Source organism: Ictalurus punctatus, chromosome 14 (assembly GCF_001660625.3).
Source record: "Ictalurus punctatus breed USDA103 chromosome 14, Coco_2.0, whole genome shotgun sequence".
NCBI lineage: Eukaryota > Metazoa > Chordata > Actinopteri > Siluriformes > Ictaluridae > Ictalurus > Ictalurus punctatus.
In genome coordinates this window covers 20,357,927-20,375,085 of record NC_030429.2, presented here as the reverse complement: position 1 = coordinate 20,375,085, position 17,159 = coordinate 20,357,927, and the positions used below count along the sequence as shown (strand labels likewise).

The 17,159-nt window shown below is 44.5% G+C and overlaps 1 protein-coding gene across 2 annotated transcripts in view; it reads left to right on the top strand.

Moving 5' to 3' along the window:
* Positions 1 to 15,381, top strand: part of znf609a (zinc finger protein 609a) — a 125,370-nt gene extending 109,989 nt beyond the window's left edge. The window contains exons 4-9 of one of the 2 annotated variants that reach the window (XM_017485962.3): positions 6,244 to 6,331; positions 7,517 to 9,839; positions 9,955 to 10,375; positions 10,491 to 10,826; positions 11,503 to 11,557; positions 11,786 to 15,381. In XM_017485962.3, the coding sequence (XP_017341451.1) occupies positions 6,244 to 6,331; positions 7,517 to 9,839; positions 9,955 to 10,375; positions 10,491 to 10,826; positions 11,503 to 11,557; positions 11,786 to 11,795 (3,233 nt within the window). In that variant the 3' untranslated portion in view covers positions 11,796 to 15,381. Of the gene's footprint in view, positions 1 to 6,243; positions 6,332 to 7,516; positions 9,840 to 9,954; positions 10,376 to 10,490; positions 10,827 to 11,502; positions 11,567 to 11,785 lie in introns of both variants that reach the window. The other variant, XM_017485964.3, reaches the window with a different exon arrangement.
* The last annotated feature ends 1,778 nt before the right edge of the window (positions 15,382 to 17,159 follow it).

Sequence of the window (17,159 nt, the reverse complement as noted above, 5' to 3'; positions counted from 1 at the left end):
GCCCAGGATGCTTGACAGCTCCCCATGGTCACACTGGGAGCCACAATAGTGACGAGAGGATTTGCTGAAAGCAGCGGGACTGAGAGGCTGAAGGATGACAAGAAAGAGAAGACGTTGATTTGAGAGCAGCATAAAGAAAGCGAGATGCACTTGGAGAGAATAAAAAGGAGTGGTATTTTTTGAAGGTGGCATAAGGACACAAATCTCTTGTCGGTGATACTGCAGTGACCCTGGGGTTGGGCCAGCAGAGCTTCAGCTCACACAGGCACCACATGCTGACAGTTGGAAATGTCAGCTCCAAATCCTCTGAAAGTTTATTGCTGCTGAAGTGTCGCCCCAGAAAATCCTTCCCCATTGCAGGCTGGCGCGTTGCTCTCTGGCTGAGGCGGTGAGGGCTGTGCCAACGATTTTGTGCCAGCGCCCTGATGAAAGACCTGCTCAAGCAAAGGCTGCTTTTTAGAGTCCTTTTGTTTTCAAGCAAATCTAATGTGGATCAGAATTGCTTCTCCTGAAGGATGATTGGTGTCCATTTTGTTCTGGTTATCATGTGGACAAGTTTGTGTGACAACCGTAATGTAGAGGGTTTTATTTATTTATTTCGTTTATTACGCGTAGCCACACCAGTTGTTTGACTATTTCACGGTTTCAGACGGTGGCTGTTTGGGTTACCGAGTAGTTCCTACCGAGCTCTTGCATGAACTGATGCATTACATCAGAATGCTGCAAGAAATCGTCGCTGCAGAGTGATTCAAACAGATTTACCTATACATTTCGAAGAAGTCATTAATAGCAGTCGTTCGCACATGTATTTTTCCACATACGCAATTTAGAAGTTGAACAGACTTCTGGGTTCCTGGTGTTTTAATAACAGAACTGGGTCAATGCTGCTAATCATGAGGAGGGATCTTTTTCCATCCACAGCTCACACAGTCTGAAGTCTGTAACCAATTCCTGTTTCAAATAAACAGCGTCTCGCACACGGCTCCGAGCCATGCCGTGCACCTTTATTCAAAAAGATGAGTAATTATCAAGAAAACATACAAGTCTTTCATCCTTCAAAGAAATAAGAGCGTTAAAATAGGTATCATTGTCATAGTAGTAGGCGTCTCGGATCCTCCGGGTGTATGTCTTTCGGACAGTTTTCAGGCCGCAAGCTTCGGCGCGTGAAGGGTGTAGTGCGGTGTCAGTCAAAACTGATTTCCTTGTGAATGTTCCTGTGGAGGTTCTTGTCCGTGATTTGCGAAGCTAATTGCAATAGCAACTTAGCACAGTGCGTCATAAACACGGACACCCTCCGATAGTCTGATGCGATCCAGCACACGTCGTATACTTCGAGAAGAATTTAAGCAGCAGTACGTTTGTCTGGAATCTGGTCTTGCTCAAAGAATGCCTGCACGAAGTAATAATTATTTTCCCTGCTTTTATTAATGAATCGCCGTTTCCGTCTTCATCGATCCTCGTTTAAGCAGCTGCTCGAGCTCCGTTCCAAGCACGTTACCCTCCACACGTGCACGGCGGACGGAAACCAGATCTACCGAGCAGAAGCTACCGCTCGCCCGTACTGAACTCGTCTGTATTGTAATCTTGAAAACGACACTTTTTTACCGAATCGTAGCTCTGATCATATTTCTGAAGCGAAAGAAAAGAAACATTGCCCTTGCCTTGCGTGTTCGCTTGTATTTTGTCGGATTACATCCGAACTGAAAACGCTTAGATTTTACACGAAGGTCATCTTAACATCTCTTTTTCTTTAACGTTAAAGACCGGCGTGAGTTCACGATGTTTAACTCTCGTGCGTGTTTTGGTTTTTGCGTCAACGTACTGAAGGATTGCCAACTAGACAAATCGACTCTAAATGTGAGGTTGTAGTGTTACTGTTTCAGTTCTGAGATCTGCCTACTTTCTCACCTCACATTGGGGTTTATGGGACTTCCATACTGCTTCCTGTAGAAGTCCAAAGAAAATGGCCTGGGGGTGCGGTGCATTTGTCAGCACTTCCATTGACCACAAGCTACTCAGCTGTGCTAAATCACCAGTACGGTTATTACAAAAGAGAGGCTTTCAGCCTCCCTCCCGCTTCCTTCCCATCCCCTCTTGTTCCCAGGGGACATGCTCACCTTGGTTGTATGACCCGTATAATCAGAAGAGGCAGCCACCAGAGTGAGCAGGTTGGAAGATCAAACCTTATAAAATTCACATCTCTTACCACCAGCTTTTCTCTTTTTGCCTGTAATGAGCATATGGGGCTCTACTTATAGATTCTAGGCTTTAAGACATTGCTATTAAATAGCTGACCACTTTGAAATGGTCGGGTTTTGTTTGCCGTCTCATTACGAATATTCCAGAATTGACCAGCCATGTCTCTAGAGGCGTTTGCAGACCGTCTGATTTATTTCTGTCATCCTAGAACGCGTCATTCTCAAAGCTCGGGTTTCAAGGCGATTTGTAAACGAAAGATGCTCGCAGGTGATGCCTCTCCTAACATGCGTGTAGGTGGCTTTTTTTCCCCCCAATTACCTTATCCTGATTGAATGTCTACTGGTGAAAGGGAGAACTAGACCAAAAGACAAGTTAAATGAGAATGTGCTTGAGGCACAAGGTCAATGCCTGTGGGCCCCAGTCCTGCAGAACTTATCCCCCAGGGGGGAGATTAAAGAGGGTTTGCTTGCCCATTAATGCAGCTCTTCAGTGGGAAAATTGAACCGGTGACCCAGGCAGGGAGGAGGGAGGCACCTGCCCCTGTTTTTCTATGGTGCTCGTCAGTTGTCAGGTCTTTGTTGCCATTAAGGTATTCTTTGATGGGGGTTCAGGGGGAAGATGAACTAAAGGCCCCATGGGGATTGAGGTGGCCCTCTTTGTTGCTCAGAGGTGCAGGGGTAGTGGGTGGAATTTTAGGACTCTGGTCTAATACGCTGGAAGAGGCAGACGCTTCCGTTCCAGCATGAGTTACTGTAGTGACAAGTGTGACTAGACTGGTTTCAAGAGGGCTTCAAAACAGCCATTAGTTAACCTCCAAACTCCTTATTTTCTTTCTTTCTCTTTGAAGAATTTTAAGAATAGGCACTTTGAGCACTATCGGTTATTAATGGAGTAGTAGAATTATACGGGACTTGTGAACTGGCTTCTTAATGAGGACACATGAAGCACTTGTCTAAACACTCGTATAAACATTTGTATAAAAAGAATGCTACGTGTCCTTTTGAAGGAAGGAAGATGAGAAAAGCTTTGCCTGCTGCCAAATGCTGTGTGTTGGTTAGTTCTTCTCTGAGCCCTGCGCCTAAGCTTTGTCTACGTTCGGGCTTGTCTGCTGCACCAATTTGCTGTTCTTGGCAGCCAGGCTGCACAGAGGTATGCAAAACAGCCGTGGAGAGTCCCACACCGCAAGCGTGAAAAACAGCCGACACTTGCACAAAGAGCTACTCTCCACACTGGGATTTACTAAGCAAGTGTGCTCGCCCATTTCGTGTTCTGAAAAACAGATTTCTTGAATGAAACGAGGCGTCTGAGAATCATAAATGCGCCGTATTTCGTTGCAGTTTGAGAAACGGTTAGGTTCTGAGAGTGGTTTGGTTTTTTTTTTGTTTTGTTTTTTTCTTTCCCCTCTCATGTATTTTTTGTTAAATACACACATGTAGAGCGGATCAATTTTTGAGTGTAACGTAATCGAAAACAACAAGGTATGAAGCTGGGAATTTTAACAGTGAGAACTGTAAAGATCATATTTCATTTCGGGTCGCTGAGTTAGTTCTAAATGGTTCTTCTGGCCGATGACAATTTCCACAGTTACATCGATTGCAAAAGTTTTTAACAGGCTCCTCGTGCCGAAGAGCAAGGAAATGTGTGATGTCTTAAGAATGTCCTCAGATAAGGGGAACCAACTGCCCTCGGGCTTTGCTCCCTGGAGAGACAAGGAAAGAGTTCAAGCTTTGTTAATGATTGGGCTGTTTTTAAAGGAGAGCAAACGACTGCATCGTGAGCAGATGGGAAGCCGAGGTTTGTTTAACATCTCACTGTCTTGCATGCTGCCAGCAGCCAACGCCCCCAATCCCCACCTTGTTGTCTCAGTCATCTCCTGTGAAGAAAACACTCCTAATGTGTCGAAACCTGCATGGAAACTTATTCATTCAACTGACTGCTTAACACTGACAGTCAGAGAATGCCTGTAGTGGAGAGAGAGAGAGAGAGGGAGCGTGGTGTATTGTCGTAGGGACCCTTATGCACTTCCTGTATTATTCGTTTTGGATCTCTTTGTGAAAGAAACTGTGGCTTAAGGCTGAGTATGTACATGTATACGCGTGTTTAAAAAAAAAACAAAAAAAACAACAACAAAACCAGGCGTCAGGGCCGAGCTGGTTTGATCATGTAGAGATTCGGCACTTAGAGTATTCACCGTGGAAATCAGAGCCAAGAGGAACGCGATTCGACAGCAGTGCAGCACAACAGCAAAGCTTCAACTCTCCTCTACATGGATGAGTGAGAGAGAGAGATAGGAGGGTGGTGTTTTCTGGCATGAAAGCTGAGAGGCCTGTTGTGCTCCCTCTTGACTTATGAATTAGTCTGCTGCAGGTCGTAGCACTTCTGCCCTGTAGTGCAAGCGTCATGTTAAAGCAGATGACTCGGACTCTGGTTACCCCTAAGGGTATGGCTGACACAGAGGTCACGGTCTGCGAAAGCTATTTAAAAAAAAAAAAACTCAAAAGGTTGATGCGGACACCCCGGTATTCACAATCTGACTGTACACCCATATAGCAGTCCATGTTGTTTCTGGAAGCACACAGACTTTTCCCTGCCTTTATGCTACGGGATTGTTTTGGAACAGTTTGAGTGGCTTTTAATGGGCTCTGAAATGGACTTTAGTCCTAAAAAGCTCTAAAATGCCTTGGCTCAGACTCTGCCTTCGTTTATGAGCCATGAAGTTTCAGCTCATGACTTGTGTCCCGCTGGAAATACCATTTCGCTTTCGGAAATGACACGGAATTGGCAGCCCGCTTACTTTTTCTCGCACCTTGCCTGGTAGGTGGTCCCGGGTATCATTTCAGTACTAACAGTTACTGCTCCAGCAACATCTGATGTCATGCTAATTGTTTGCAGATGTAATGTGTTCTCTCTGTGTGTGTCTGCTTCACGCAGGCGAATTAACAACGGCGTCCTTTCGCCTGCGTGATTCAAGCAGTTCAATTTTCCCACTCGTTTCACTGAAACCGGAATGAGGTTCGTCGGAACGGCGCTCAGACATTTCTGGTTGTCAAGGAAACGTGGTACGAAAGGCTGAGCCGAACGGTGGACGGTTTGGTCTGCTGCTTTGTGAGAGCAAAGCGATTCTGTTTCCTGGCACGCTTTAGATAAGCTGTTCAAAAGCAGCTTGTTCATGTCTTTTTGTGCAGGACCTTTCTGCTTCTAAAGCAGTTATTTCAACCACGCATATACTATAAACCATGTCAAAGCAGCAAGGGGAGATTTCTGAGATTGTATCAAGGTCGGTCACATGGTGTTTGAACGTCTGCAGGTCCCCTCCGTGTCAGGAAAGAAATAGGATGTCGAGAAATATGACACAGTGTTCAGAAATCGACGTGTAATAGTGACGGCTGCTGCCCCCTTGTGTTAAGTATGCACGAGTAAACATGGCTGACATCATCTCCCACCCTTTTTTTTTTCCCTCTCTCCCCAATTTTACATTCATAGATTCCTGTTTTTTTTTTCCCCTCCCACCAAAGACTTTATCGCTGTCGCTTGCCCTGTGTGCAAACATCGGTGTCAGCAGTATAATGTACAAATCACTGGAGAGACCATTTCTACTCAGGCGCTCGGGAACAGGGAAACTCTTTTACATGCTTCAGGTGTTTCCTGCCTAATGCAAAAATACAGGCTTTTCCGAGCTGCAGCAATGTCAGGTAGAGGACATTTTCCGACCAGAGTTCTCTCCTTCACTCGCTCCATCTCTTGCTAGCATACTAATGGCTGGTTGCTTTTTTTTCTTCTTCTTCTTCTTCTGCTAGTGTATGCTGTGTAGCCGCTCAGTACTAAATGAGAAATGGACCCGAGTGGAGTATGTGCTTCTCATACTGAGACAACGATGTGCGCATCCTGAATATAAAACAATGTGTCGGGCATTTTCAGATTCAAAACGTGCACGAGACGTCGTATTTTATAAAAGCAGGAACTGTCGGTTAAGGTCTCGATTGAGTTTCGGGGATATTCTGCACCTTCGTATTATTTAAGTTTATTGTGTGTTTTGTGTTGCAGGTATGCTGGTTGTGAATGTCACCTGGAGGAATAAAACCTATGTGGGCACTCTTCTCGACTGCACCAGACATGACTGGGCCCCTCCACGGTAACGAAACACATGATGGAATATCATTAGAGGAACGATGAAAAATGCATAACAAAAATAATATGTGCAATTAATGTCATTACTGCAGCGAGAGAGGGCAGGCAATGCCAGCGTGTGTGTGGCAGGGCGTCTTTTCAGCATTCTGTCAGAGGTTGATGTCTCAGAACTATGTGCTTTTGAAATGCAACATCAGGGTGGAATTGATTTTTTTTTTTTTTTTCTTTTTTTTTTTCCCCTTTCTCCTCGTCATTGATCCAAAGCATCAAAGCTGAAGCTTTCAGCATGTTAGGATTTCACCGTTTTTGATCCTGCCTTTATTGAGTCCGAGCGCTTTGTACGTTCAAGTTTGACCTACTTTTCAGGTTCATACTTACAGTGTATCAAAGGTTTGATGAAGTTATTCCTCTTAATAGCCCTGTACAGACTATGGCTCTCAGTGCATTTTTCATCATTGTATACGGTTTAGTAAGATGTCCGCCAGAATTAGTTAGGAGAACTCTAGAAAAGGGCATTTCCATAGAACTTGATATCAGCCAATGATAAGATATAGTGTAGACAACCTCACTGAACTCTGCTTCGGTATAAATACCTGTTCCTGTATTTCTAGATGCAGGAAAACTATACAGCTTTGTGGGTATTTTCCCACTGCTTTTGTTTTGTTTTGTTTTGTTTTCTCTGAGCCAGCAAAAAGAATGAGACTGGCAATTCGAATGAGCTCCCTCGCTGTTTTTTTTTTTTTTTGGTTTGTTTTTTTGCCCAAGCTTATGCCCTGTCTGTTAGAGGATGTTATCACCACATATCTAAACAGTGGACAGGTCACCATAGCCTAATGCTGCAGTGCGCCATCTGTCACAACAAGCACCGCTGTCAAGATCAGGGATAACAAGAGGATAAAAAAACCCTCTGCACATCTCACCTGGGGCTGCCAAAGTGGCACTTCCTGAATCAAAATGGAGATGATTCAGAGAAGAGGCTATTCCACCGAGTGCCCTCGCATTACTAGTCGTGTCCTGTATGGTACATGAAAATTTAGCCAGAGAATTCAGCATGTTACTCTGGTAACAAAACCGATCTTCTTTGTTCAGATGGTTTGATGAGTAACCTGTGAATTATAACCATTGTTGGTGACATTGTCGCAAAGTGACGTTTTCTCCAAGCTGATCATTTCTCTTCTTGTTCTCTCAGATTTTGTGAGTCACCCACAAGTGATATGGAGATAAAAAACGGACGAGGCAGGGGGAAAAGAATGAGACCCAATAGCAACACTCCAGTGAATGAGAATAGCAACTCCTCTGACAACAAGGGGAGCAATAGCAGCAAGACACGAGCAGCATCCAACAGCAAAGGACGACGGGGCAGTCAGAACTCTTCGGAGCGCCGTACGCCACCCAATAGTAATACCGAGGACATCAAGGCCAGCCCATCATCTATAAACAAACGCAAGAGCAAGCCTGCCTCAGACATGGAGCCAAATTCTAGCTCAGAGGACACCAAAGGTAGTAAGCGTATGCGCACCAGCTCGAACAGTGGAATGCCTCATGCCGTCCTTCCCATCCCCATTATCAAAGCAGAGCCCCTGCCCCCTTCTCTAGATCGCAGTTGCCCCTCCCCAGTGCTTATTGACTGCCCGCATCCCAACTGCAACAAGAAATACAAGCACATAAATGGGCTGAAGTACCACCAGGCCCGTGCCCACAATGATGATGATATCAAACTGGAAATGGATGGGGACAGTGAATATGGGGAGGATTCTACTTTGCATCCAGAACCAGGCAGCTGCAATGGAGCCTCCATTTCTCAGAAAGGCTGCGTTTCTCCAGCCCGCTCAGTTACCCCAAAAGGCAGAGGGTTTGATGCTCAGAGCCCATCACCGTCATCGGGCAAGTATGCCTCCAAACAGTCCAGCAAAAAGAAGGCTGAGGCTGACCACGATTCTGGACTGCATTTAGATGGCTGCGAAGATGGCCCATGTCTGACAGACGAGGCTAGCAACGATGGCATTGATGATAAGAAAAGTTTAGACAAGGCTAAGAAATCTGGTTCCAAAGCAGATAAGCTTTCTCAGAAGGCTGTAAAGTCTGCAAGAGCGATCGTACCATCCATACCACAACAACTCTATGGCTTGCAAGCGTCAAGCTTCCCTGCACCAAACTCTAGTTCCTCTATGAGCATGAGCACAGTGGTACAGTCCGTTCCCAAAAGCCCACAGCTGAAAGCCATCCAGCCTAAGCCTGTAGTAAGTGGAGACCCTTCTATGAACCCAGCTTTAAGTGGTTCCAAGGACAAAAAGAAAAAAGACAAGAAAAAGAAGGAGGGTGCAAAGGAGGGCGACAGTCCAAAAGCCCCTGGAAAGGGAGGGAAGTCAGAGGAAGGAAAAAGTCCTTACTCTGAATCCTCAGACCCAGGCAGCAAGAGTGATTGCCTGCTCAACGGTTCAACAGATCCCCACCAGAGTCGCTTGGCCAGTATCAAGGCTGAAGCTGATAAAATCTATAGCTTTACTGATAACGCTCCCAGTCCATCAATTGGTGTAGCCAGTCGGATAGACAGTGGAGGAATGCCACAACCTCTCACCCCACTCCATGTAGTCACCCAAAATGGAGCAGATAACTCCTCAGTGAAAACCAACAGCCCAGCCTACTCTGACATTTCAGATGCTGGTGAAGACGGCGAGGGCAAAGTGGAAGGTGTGAAGGTAAAGTCCGAGGATCAGGCACCCAGAGAAGGTGCTAAAAAGGCTCTTTTTGCCACGCAGCCTCCAAACAAAGAGTCTCCCTACTATCCCAACTATGAGACATACTACTCACCTAACTATGCCAATCCAAATCCCAGTCCAGGGGTCTCAAATACTGGTGTACTGTTGCAGGATGGCGCTGTGAAAGTCAAGAAAGAAGAAGAGACGGACGTAGGGGACGAAAAAGGCAAATCCGAACAGCCTGAGGATCGCAAGACGGATATTAGCACGCCTAGTCAACAGCAACAACAGCCGTCTGTCATCCAGCAGCGGTCTAATATGTATATGCAGCCTCTGTACTATAATCAATACGCCTATGCCTATGGGTATTCGCCAGACCAGGCTTATCATAATCATTTGATGAACACTAATCCAGCCTACAGGCAGCAGTGCGAGGAACGGCAGAGGCAGGCTGCCGAGCAACACAGAGTGGGAGAGAAAAAATCCGAGGCTGTTCAGAAGGACAGGGACGTTTCTGTCAAGTCAGAGGAGTGGAAACAAAAGGCATCAGTTCCTCCAACTTTGTCTAAAGCACCAAGCCTCTCTGACCTCGGTAAGCCCTCACCCCAGAGCAAGCCCAAAGAGCTGACCTCTGAGCCAGCCAAATCAGTCATTATCCCAAAGGCGGAAGATGGGAAGCCATCGGCCCAGCCGCCAGAAGGGCTAAAGATGAAACTGAGTGAAGGTGGACACCACGGAAAAGAGGAGCAGAAACCCAGTATTGACTCTGGAAGGCCATCAGCCATGGAACAGGCCATGTACATGTACAGACAGGTGAGAAAAATCTTGAGGGGTTTTATTTGTTTGTTTGTTTTTTTCCTCAGTGTAATTCATTTTCTTTATGTACTCTGGAAAAGAGATCCTAAAGTCATTTTTTTTCTTCTTCCAGGAGCCTGATTCTCGACTATGGCCCTATGTTTACCCCAGCAAGTACCCCGAAGCGCAGAAACAGCTAGACGAGGAGAGGTGGAAGGAAGAACGAGAGCGAGAACGAGATAGAGATCGAGACAGGGACAGAGAGCGAGAGCGAGATCGAGAGCGAGACAGGAAAATTAAAGAGGAGAGATCTCGTCACAGAGATACTCCTAAAGAAGAGGGCAAAGACGGGATTGAGCCACGGACCTCGACAGCCTCTGACGAGCACAGAGGGATCAGTAAAGACCCCAGAGCACATATGCAGTTCTCTTCAGCTCTGCCTCAACACCAGTCTTATATGCCATACATGCATGGGTACCCCTACAGCCAGGGTTATGACCCGGGTCACCCAGGATACAGAGGGATGCCGTCTGTGATGATGCAGAACTACCCAGGTAAGATAGTAACAGACTGACGGGTTTGGACACGTGTAGCCTTCCTAATTTTTCAGTAAGAAAAATCTCCACAGTTCTACCCAATGTTAATGGTGCATGTTTTACCTCTTTACAGGGTCCTACCTGCCAGCAGGTTACTCATTTTCACCGTACAGCACTAAGATTTCACCAGGTGATGAAAGCGATAAAGCTCGTGCCAGTCCGACAGTGACTGGCAAATCGGCTTCGGATTCTAAAGCCTTGGATATCCTGCATCAACACGCAAGCCAGTACAAGAGCAAATCGCCCACGGTGGGTGACAAAGCATCTCATGACAGAGAGCGAGGTGGAGGCGAAAGAGAGCGAGAAGGTGACCGACCACGATCCTCCCCCTCGCAGAGAATAATGCCTTCCCATCACCACCTGGGCTACTCTCTTATCTCCGGACAGTACGATCTGTCTTATGCCCCCGGTGAGTGAGTAAAGAATTTGCTTGTGTAGAGGATCGTTGTGCCGTCATCACCATCTGTTCTGTACATACGTATTTTCAGATTGCTCACTAGGAGAATGTTGCGATGCAAAAGAGAAATTGACGATTTGAGTGGTTTTAGGAAATCACGCCGATCACGTGACCGTTTTGAAACGTACTAATTAAACATTTGAATATATTGGGTTCTTGGCCATCTTAGAGTGGCCTTAAAGTTTATGAAAACATTTCACATTGATAAATCCTTATAGCAGACACTTTTTCGAGAGATATGGGGAGTTGAATATCCCCTAGAATTTTGTTTTGTTTAGGTTTTTTTTTTTTTTTTTTTTTTTTTTTTTTTTTTGTATTTACTGGTCATGCGAAATCATAAAAAGTGTTTGTGCATGTAGGGATTGGAGCACTTGTAATTCGGATGTTTATAGAATCGGCGTTTCTTGATGAGGGTGAAAGTGTTTATCACGTTGTCTTTGTGAAACCACATCAAGTAATTTATTGCTCAGTATAGAAAAAAAGTTTGCGGTATTTAAAACAGGTTTCGGGTGATGCAGCCCAAGGTCCTCACTACTGTTGAGATATTTATTTTTCCAAACAAGTCTACTTTGATTCCTGACAAATGAAACCCCCCCCCCCCCCCCCTTTGTTTCCCCTTCGTCATCAGCTATCGTTGCGAGTCAGCAAGCCTCTGGCCCTTCGCTCTACCCCCCTGCACGGAGGTGAGGATGGTAAGATCATCTTCTCTGTGGTTTCTAAATTCTGAACTACAGCATGGATGCCTATCCTACAACGAGTGGTAGTAGTATGCAGTCTGTGTTGCCCTCTAGTGGAATAAATCCTTGTTTCTTGAAGACAGTAAATCAGAACAATTTAAGAGCTTTATGTATTTATTTATTTATTTATTTATTTTCTTGTTGTAATAAGTCTGTCTTTTGTATTTCTTGTAGGCACACATGACCATGTCAGTACTGTTCCCTATATATTGCTCCAGCACCTCCAGATGGTGACTTGTGGACCTCAAGCTTGCCTGCAGCCATGTGATGAGATCACATGAGGGAAGAGTGTGGACTTTTTACGACATCAGTTCAATGGTGTTCCTGAATTATTTTTTTGGTTTTGTTTGTTTGTTCTTTCCGGATATCCCGGTGTCTTTGACCTCCATCGTTGGAGATGGATGTGGGTTGCCAGTATCGCCCCAGCCCTATGCCCCTCTGGAAGAGCTCGGTCACACGTCCCCTCTGTCACACTAATGAGGTACTCATGAGGGATGAGCCACGGCGCCTTCTGCACAGAGTCATGATGTGGAAGCTCTTTAAAAAAACAAAGAAAAAACCCTTGAATTTCAGGAACATGAGGGACAGAGGAAGCAGGAAATGGGCAGCATGGAAACGTCATGTGACTACTTCGCTTTGTTTACCAGTCTGGGTCTTGAGGAAAAACTTGACGGAACTGTTACTCAAGTGCCCCAAGGAGACACAAATTGATGGATATTTCCTCTCTTTTTTTTTTTTTTTTTGCTTTCTGTTTTTAAGGGTGAGAACGAGAACAATCGCCATCCTCGTGGTTTTTCTCATTTCTTGTCCAGACACAAACACCGGCTGGACTCTATGCAAGCTATTGATGCTCACCTCTTTCATCCGGTTTAGATTCAGGGGATATACTACAGTTCCTGTTAGGAAAGTTTGACATCTGCTAACAGGAGTTCACACAAGTGTAGTTTTGTTAAGACATTCACAACACCACTCTCTCTTCTAATCAGCCTGTGTCGATCAGCACGTTATTGTTTTTAGGAGACAAAGAGACCTCTGCACACCTGTCCTTTCCCATCAGCCTGTTTGCATCGAACGCTATACCGGCTACGAGCACTAGCAGATGGATTTCCTCCAAGGGGCTCCACCTTACTCCAGCGCCATTTACACCTGCTCTTTTTGGGACTACTGACCTCCGGCTGCTTTAGATAGGTGCTCCAACATGCTGCAAAGAACTCCATTTGTAAGGGGGAAGGGGGGGCGGGGGAGACATCTCGACTGCGTTCTCTGCTAGTAGGCTGGACCGGAGTAGTGCCTTCCTTTGTGGCAGCACAACCAGCACCTCAGAGTGGCCCTGCTAGGAGGAAGGCATTCGTTCTCTTATCGTTATAGGAGCTTCACCGTGGCCCGGCTTCTCTAACTGAGACGGTCTTTCTGTGACGAAGCGCATGTGCCCGTGTGACATGGGATCGACCCAGACATTTTCCAAACCACACGGCCTGGTCATAAACCAGTCGAACACACCCACGCTGTTGTTCACGATGCTGCTGCTTGAGAGTCTCATGCCAAACTGCATGACCAGAGTGTAAGACCTGGGGGAAGTACCCTCACGAACGCAGGAAGTCTGTATGGGATATTCACGTCTGTGTGCCGTGGCTAAACAGGCAACACTAGACCCACTATGTGAGGTCCGTAGTCGGGTCGGTACTCGGCACAGATTTCTCCGTATACGTCGATGTGTAGAATTATTGTATAGCTGACAGTGGAGTACGTGTGCTTTTTGTCCGTGTTCACTATCGGAGCCGCAGTTCTTAGCCCCCAGGTCCCTCTCCTTCCCACTCCGTCATGTGTATCTGCGTGGTGCAGTATAGCACTAGAAAAATATTAACCTACACCGACATGGAGGCAAGCTGTGCACGTTTGCCTCACTTCCTGTTGCTACCAACCCCGCTCTCTCACACATGCACTCACGATGTGCTTTCTGTATATATTGTACAGAGGAATTATTTTAAAGAGGTTGTTGGATGCTATTGGATTTTCCTACTCTTTTGTTTTTTGTTTTTTTTTGTTTTTTTTTTGGTCTGTTAGCCTTTTTTCTACTATTGTTGATATAATATGAATATGTAGCTGGTGTAACGGCTTTATAATTGAAGTGTTATATATTACATTTCCAGCTTGCCCCCCCCCCCCCCCCCCCATCTCTCTTTCTCTTTCTCTCTTTTTTTTTTTTCTTTTCCCCTCCCACTCGTGATCCCATGTTTGCTAAGCATGTCACCACTCAGTGTTCGGTTTCAGTTGGGCTGTCCCGGGTGTTTACGTAATATACGAACGCCAGCTGTGGTGAGCTATATTAAAGGACTTTTGTCCAAGTTTGTGCTAACATACAGTAAATAAATACAGGTCAGTTTTACGACGGAGATGCTCTCAATTCCTACTCCCATCAAATTTGCCCTAGTGCCATTTTTACCCATTTTTTCAAGGGGCCACATGGTTAATCCTTTTACGTATTAAGCCAGTTATTCCCCTTAAAGCATATTATATAGTTATGTCAGTACGATTAAGCAGGAAAGATGAGTGAGGAATGTAAATCTGGACCCGGGTGAAACCGGTTCCCTGTACGACTCTTACCCGCTTCCGTAAGATGCACGTCATTACAGCAAGGCAGGTGAATTTGTTTTTTTTTTTTTTTTTTTGGGGGGGGGGGTTTACGATACGCCATCGACACAGGAAGAGGTTTATTCCACACTAAACAAAAAATGATATTGAGCATATAATGGAACGATTATAACGGGACGCACTGTCTCTACGTAATCACTTAGTCCTACCTTAAACACTAACAGATACGCGGGCTCAGAAACGGAGCCGCATTCCAACTTCACGTTTTCTTCCGAGGTTTCTGGACTGTGCGGCTGAATCAGGACAGCTGGATTTCTGTCGGACTTGCTGGGCAGATTACACAGGTGATTTGGGGAGCACTTTCTTTTTAATCTTAAACACTCTCAGATTAGAAGTTGTTGGGGTTTTTTTTTCTTTAAAGCTGGGGTATGTCTGTTTTCCCCATACCCAAATCCAAACTGTACCAATTTCCAGAAAGACCTGGACTTTGCATTAGCAGAAGAGATCCCTTGGGCATTTGGGCGAAGAGGTTTTACATAAGTAGTAGTAACTGTTTTATCTTTGATCATTTAACCAGTTAACGTGCTGTCTGGTGATTAAAAAGCTCTTGTAATAAGTTATTTTTGAGGCAGTTTCAGTACTCGTTTACCCTGAGTGAGGTAAGTCAGTCAGTTTTGTTTTGAAACGTCGCAGGTGTTCACATTTGTCTCATACGGTGCTACTATGCCTGGTCCCGTGTGGTCCTTGACATGAGGACGATGTGTGTTTTAGTTTGGGTTTGTTTTTGTCTTTTTTTTTTTTCTTTTTTTTTTTTCTTTCCCCTCCCCAGTTTCTACTTCCTGATATATTTGGTCCTACAAATTGTCACACCCGTGGTTCCCCCTCCATTCTCAGTTATTGGTACTTGAAAGAAAGATGTTTACAGCTTTTGTTGATTTCTACGTTTGGATGCATTTCTCTTGTAATCCCGTCTGTCCCTCTTCCTCCGTCTCTGAGCTCTGCATCGTTCTTTCTCTGCCTCTATCCCTCACTGTTTTCCTGGGGTTGTCGTATGTAAAGTGTACATTGCCACATGTCTTTTGTTTTTTTTTTTTTTTTGTTGTTGTTTTTTTTTATACAATATTCTAACTTGCCTTTGTACATTTAGGCAGAAAATAAATCTTTTTATGAGACAATCACTCCTGTAGCTCTGCCTCATCTGTACTTTTTTCCATTTTAGGTCAGTTATGATGGAGCATTGTATTATTTTACTCTTAATTCCCTTAAAAAAAAAAAAAAAAAACACTCAGAATCACTGCTGTGCCCGTAACCCTCACCTGCTCAGCTCGAGACCTGGACTGTATTCTGTCTCACTTGTGAGTCGTTTCGGATAATAATTTTTTTTTAAAAAGCCGAACGATGTAAATGTACAATACTGAGTGTTACTAAGTTGTAAATACATTTAAAAGCAAAGTAAATGTTTTATCGGAATGTAAATGGTCAATATTAATACAATAAAATGTGATCAACACCATCAACATGGTCATATTTTCACACATGATTGCCCTGATAAAAGATTGAAAATAATATCAGCACGTATGATCTACCATCTCATAGTGCGTCAAATAGCTCATGCATGGCAGGAATGTGATGCCATGATTCTAGGGCTTATGACTGATATCCTCCACCTTGAATGTTTAAAGCTTCTCTTTCACGTTCATAATACTCTAATAAAAAAAAAATGAACTCTTCTGGGTTCTAGATCATTTTCCAGGTTGGTTTAAAAAAAAAAAAAAAAGCTTTTACTGTAAAGAATAAATGTGTCGATCAAACTAACGAGCAATAAACACTGCTATACTGGATGAAGACCACTTCCTCTGACGGAGACGAAATGTACGTCTTTGCTTCCCCCTTGCTTCACCGAAAGCTATGCTTTCAGGCTTTTAACATTTTACTTCACCCGTTCAAGTGCCATATTTATCTCAGGAAATGATGCACAACAGCTGCACACCGGGAGCTGTATTTATTCTCTAATTAGACTTTGCACAGTCTGGCAGATAGTTAATGTTGCTATAATTCTCCTACAGACTTTTATAACCTTTTACTCAGCCTTTGCTTGAGAGGCTTTTAAGTGCCAACATTAGGGACTCTATCCATGAGACTCCTAAGACTTTTTAAAATCTATGTTTAGCATCCCAGGATAAGGAGAAAGATCCCGTATCGGGGACATTTCTCTCCATCCTTCCTGATTTACTGAGACGTATCAGATTTTCATGAACATTCAGTTCTGTGCAAAAGTCTTAGGCACATGCAAAGAGATGCTGTCGAGCAAGGATGTCTTAAAAGAAAAAAAAAAAAAAAAAAAAGAAATTTAAATGTTTCTACATTACATAAAAATACTATAAAGAGAAGTAAACTAATAAATGAAACAAAGTCAATATTTGGTGTGATGAAATATTGCTTTAATGGGTATAACGTGTGCCGTTTTATAAGTAATACTGTGTTTATAAGTTCTACTGAGCGTCTTGCAGAACCAGTCCTTCTGGATCCTTTGTCGCACTCGCTTCTTATTTTTGCAGCAAAACCCAGCGGCCTTCACTGTGTTGGCTGAAATGTGGTCTCTAACGTAACGTGCTGCTTTCTTTACTGACGTGCAAACAGTTTTCGTTAACATTCAGTTTTGTGCTGGAGAGCTGATGTTTGGAAATATAAAAGGTTCTTGTACGGAGTCGATAATGTAGAAGTCCATCCGTCCGTTTTCCGTTCACCACTTATCCTACATGGGCGAGAATGGAGCCTATCAGTGGGGTCAGTGCTTAAGACGTTGGGCTACTGACCGGAAGTTCGGGAGTTGAAATCCCAGCACTTCCAAGCTGCCATTGCTGGGTCCTTGAGCAAGCAAGGCCCTTAACCCTCAACTGCTCAGTTGTATAAATGAGATGAGGATAAGGGCGTCTGCCAAATGCCATACATGTAA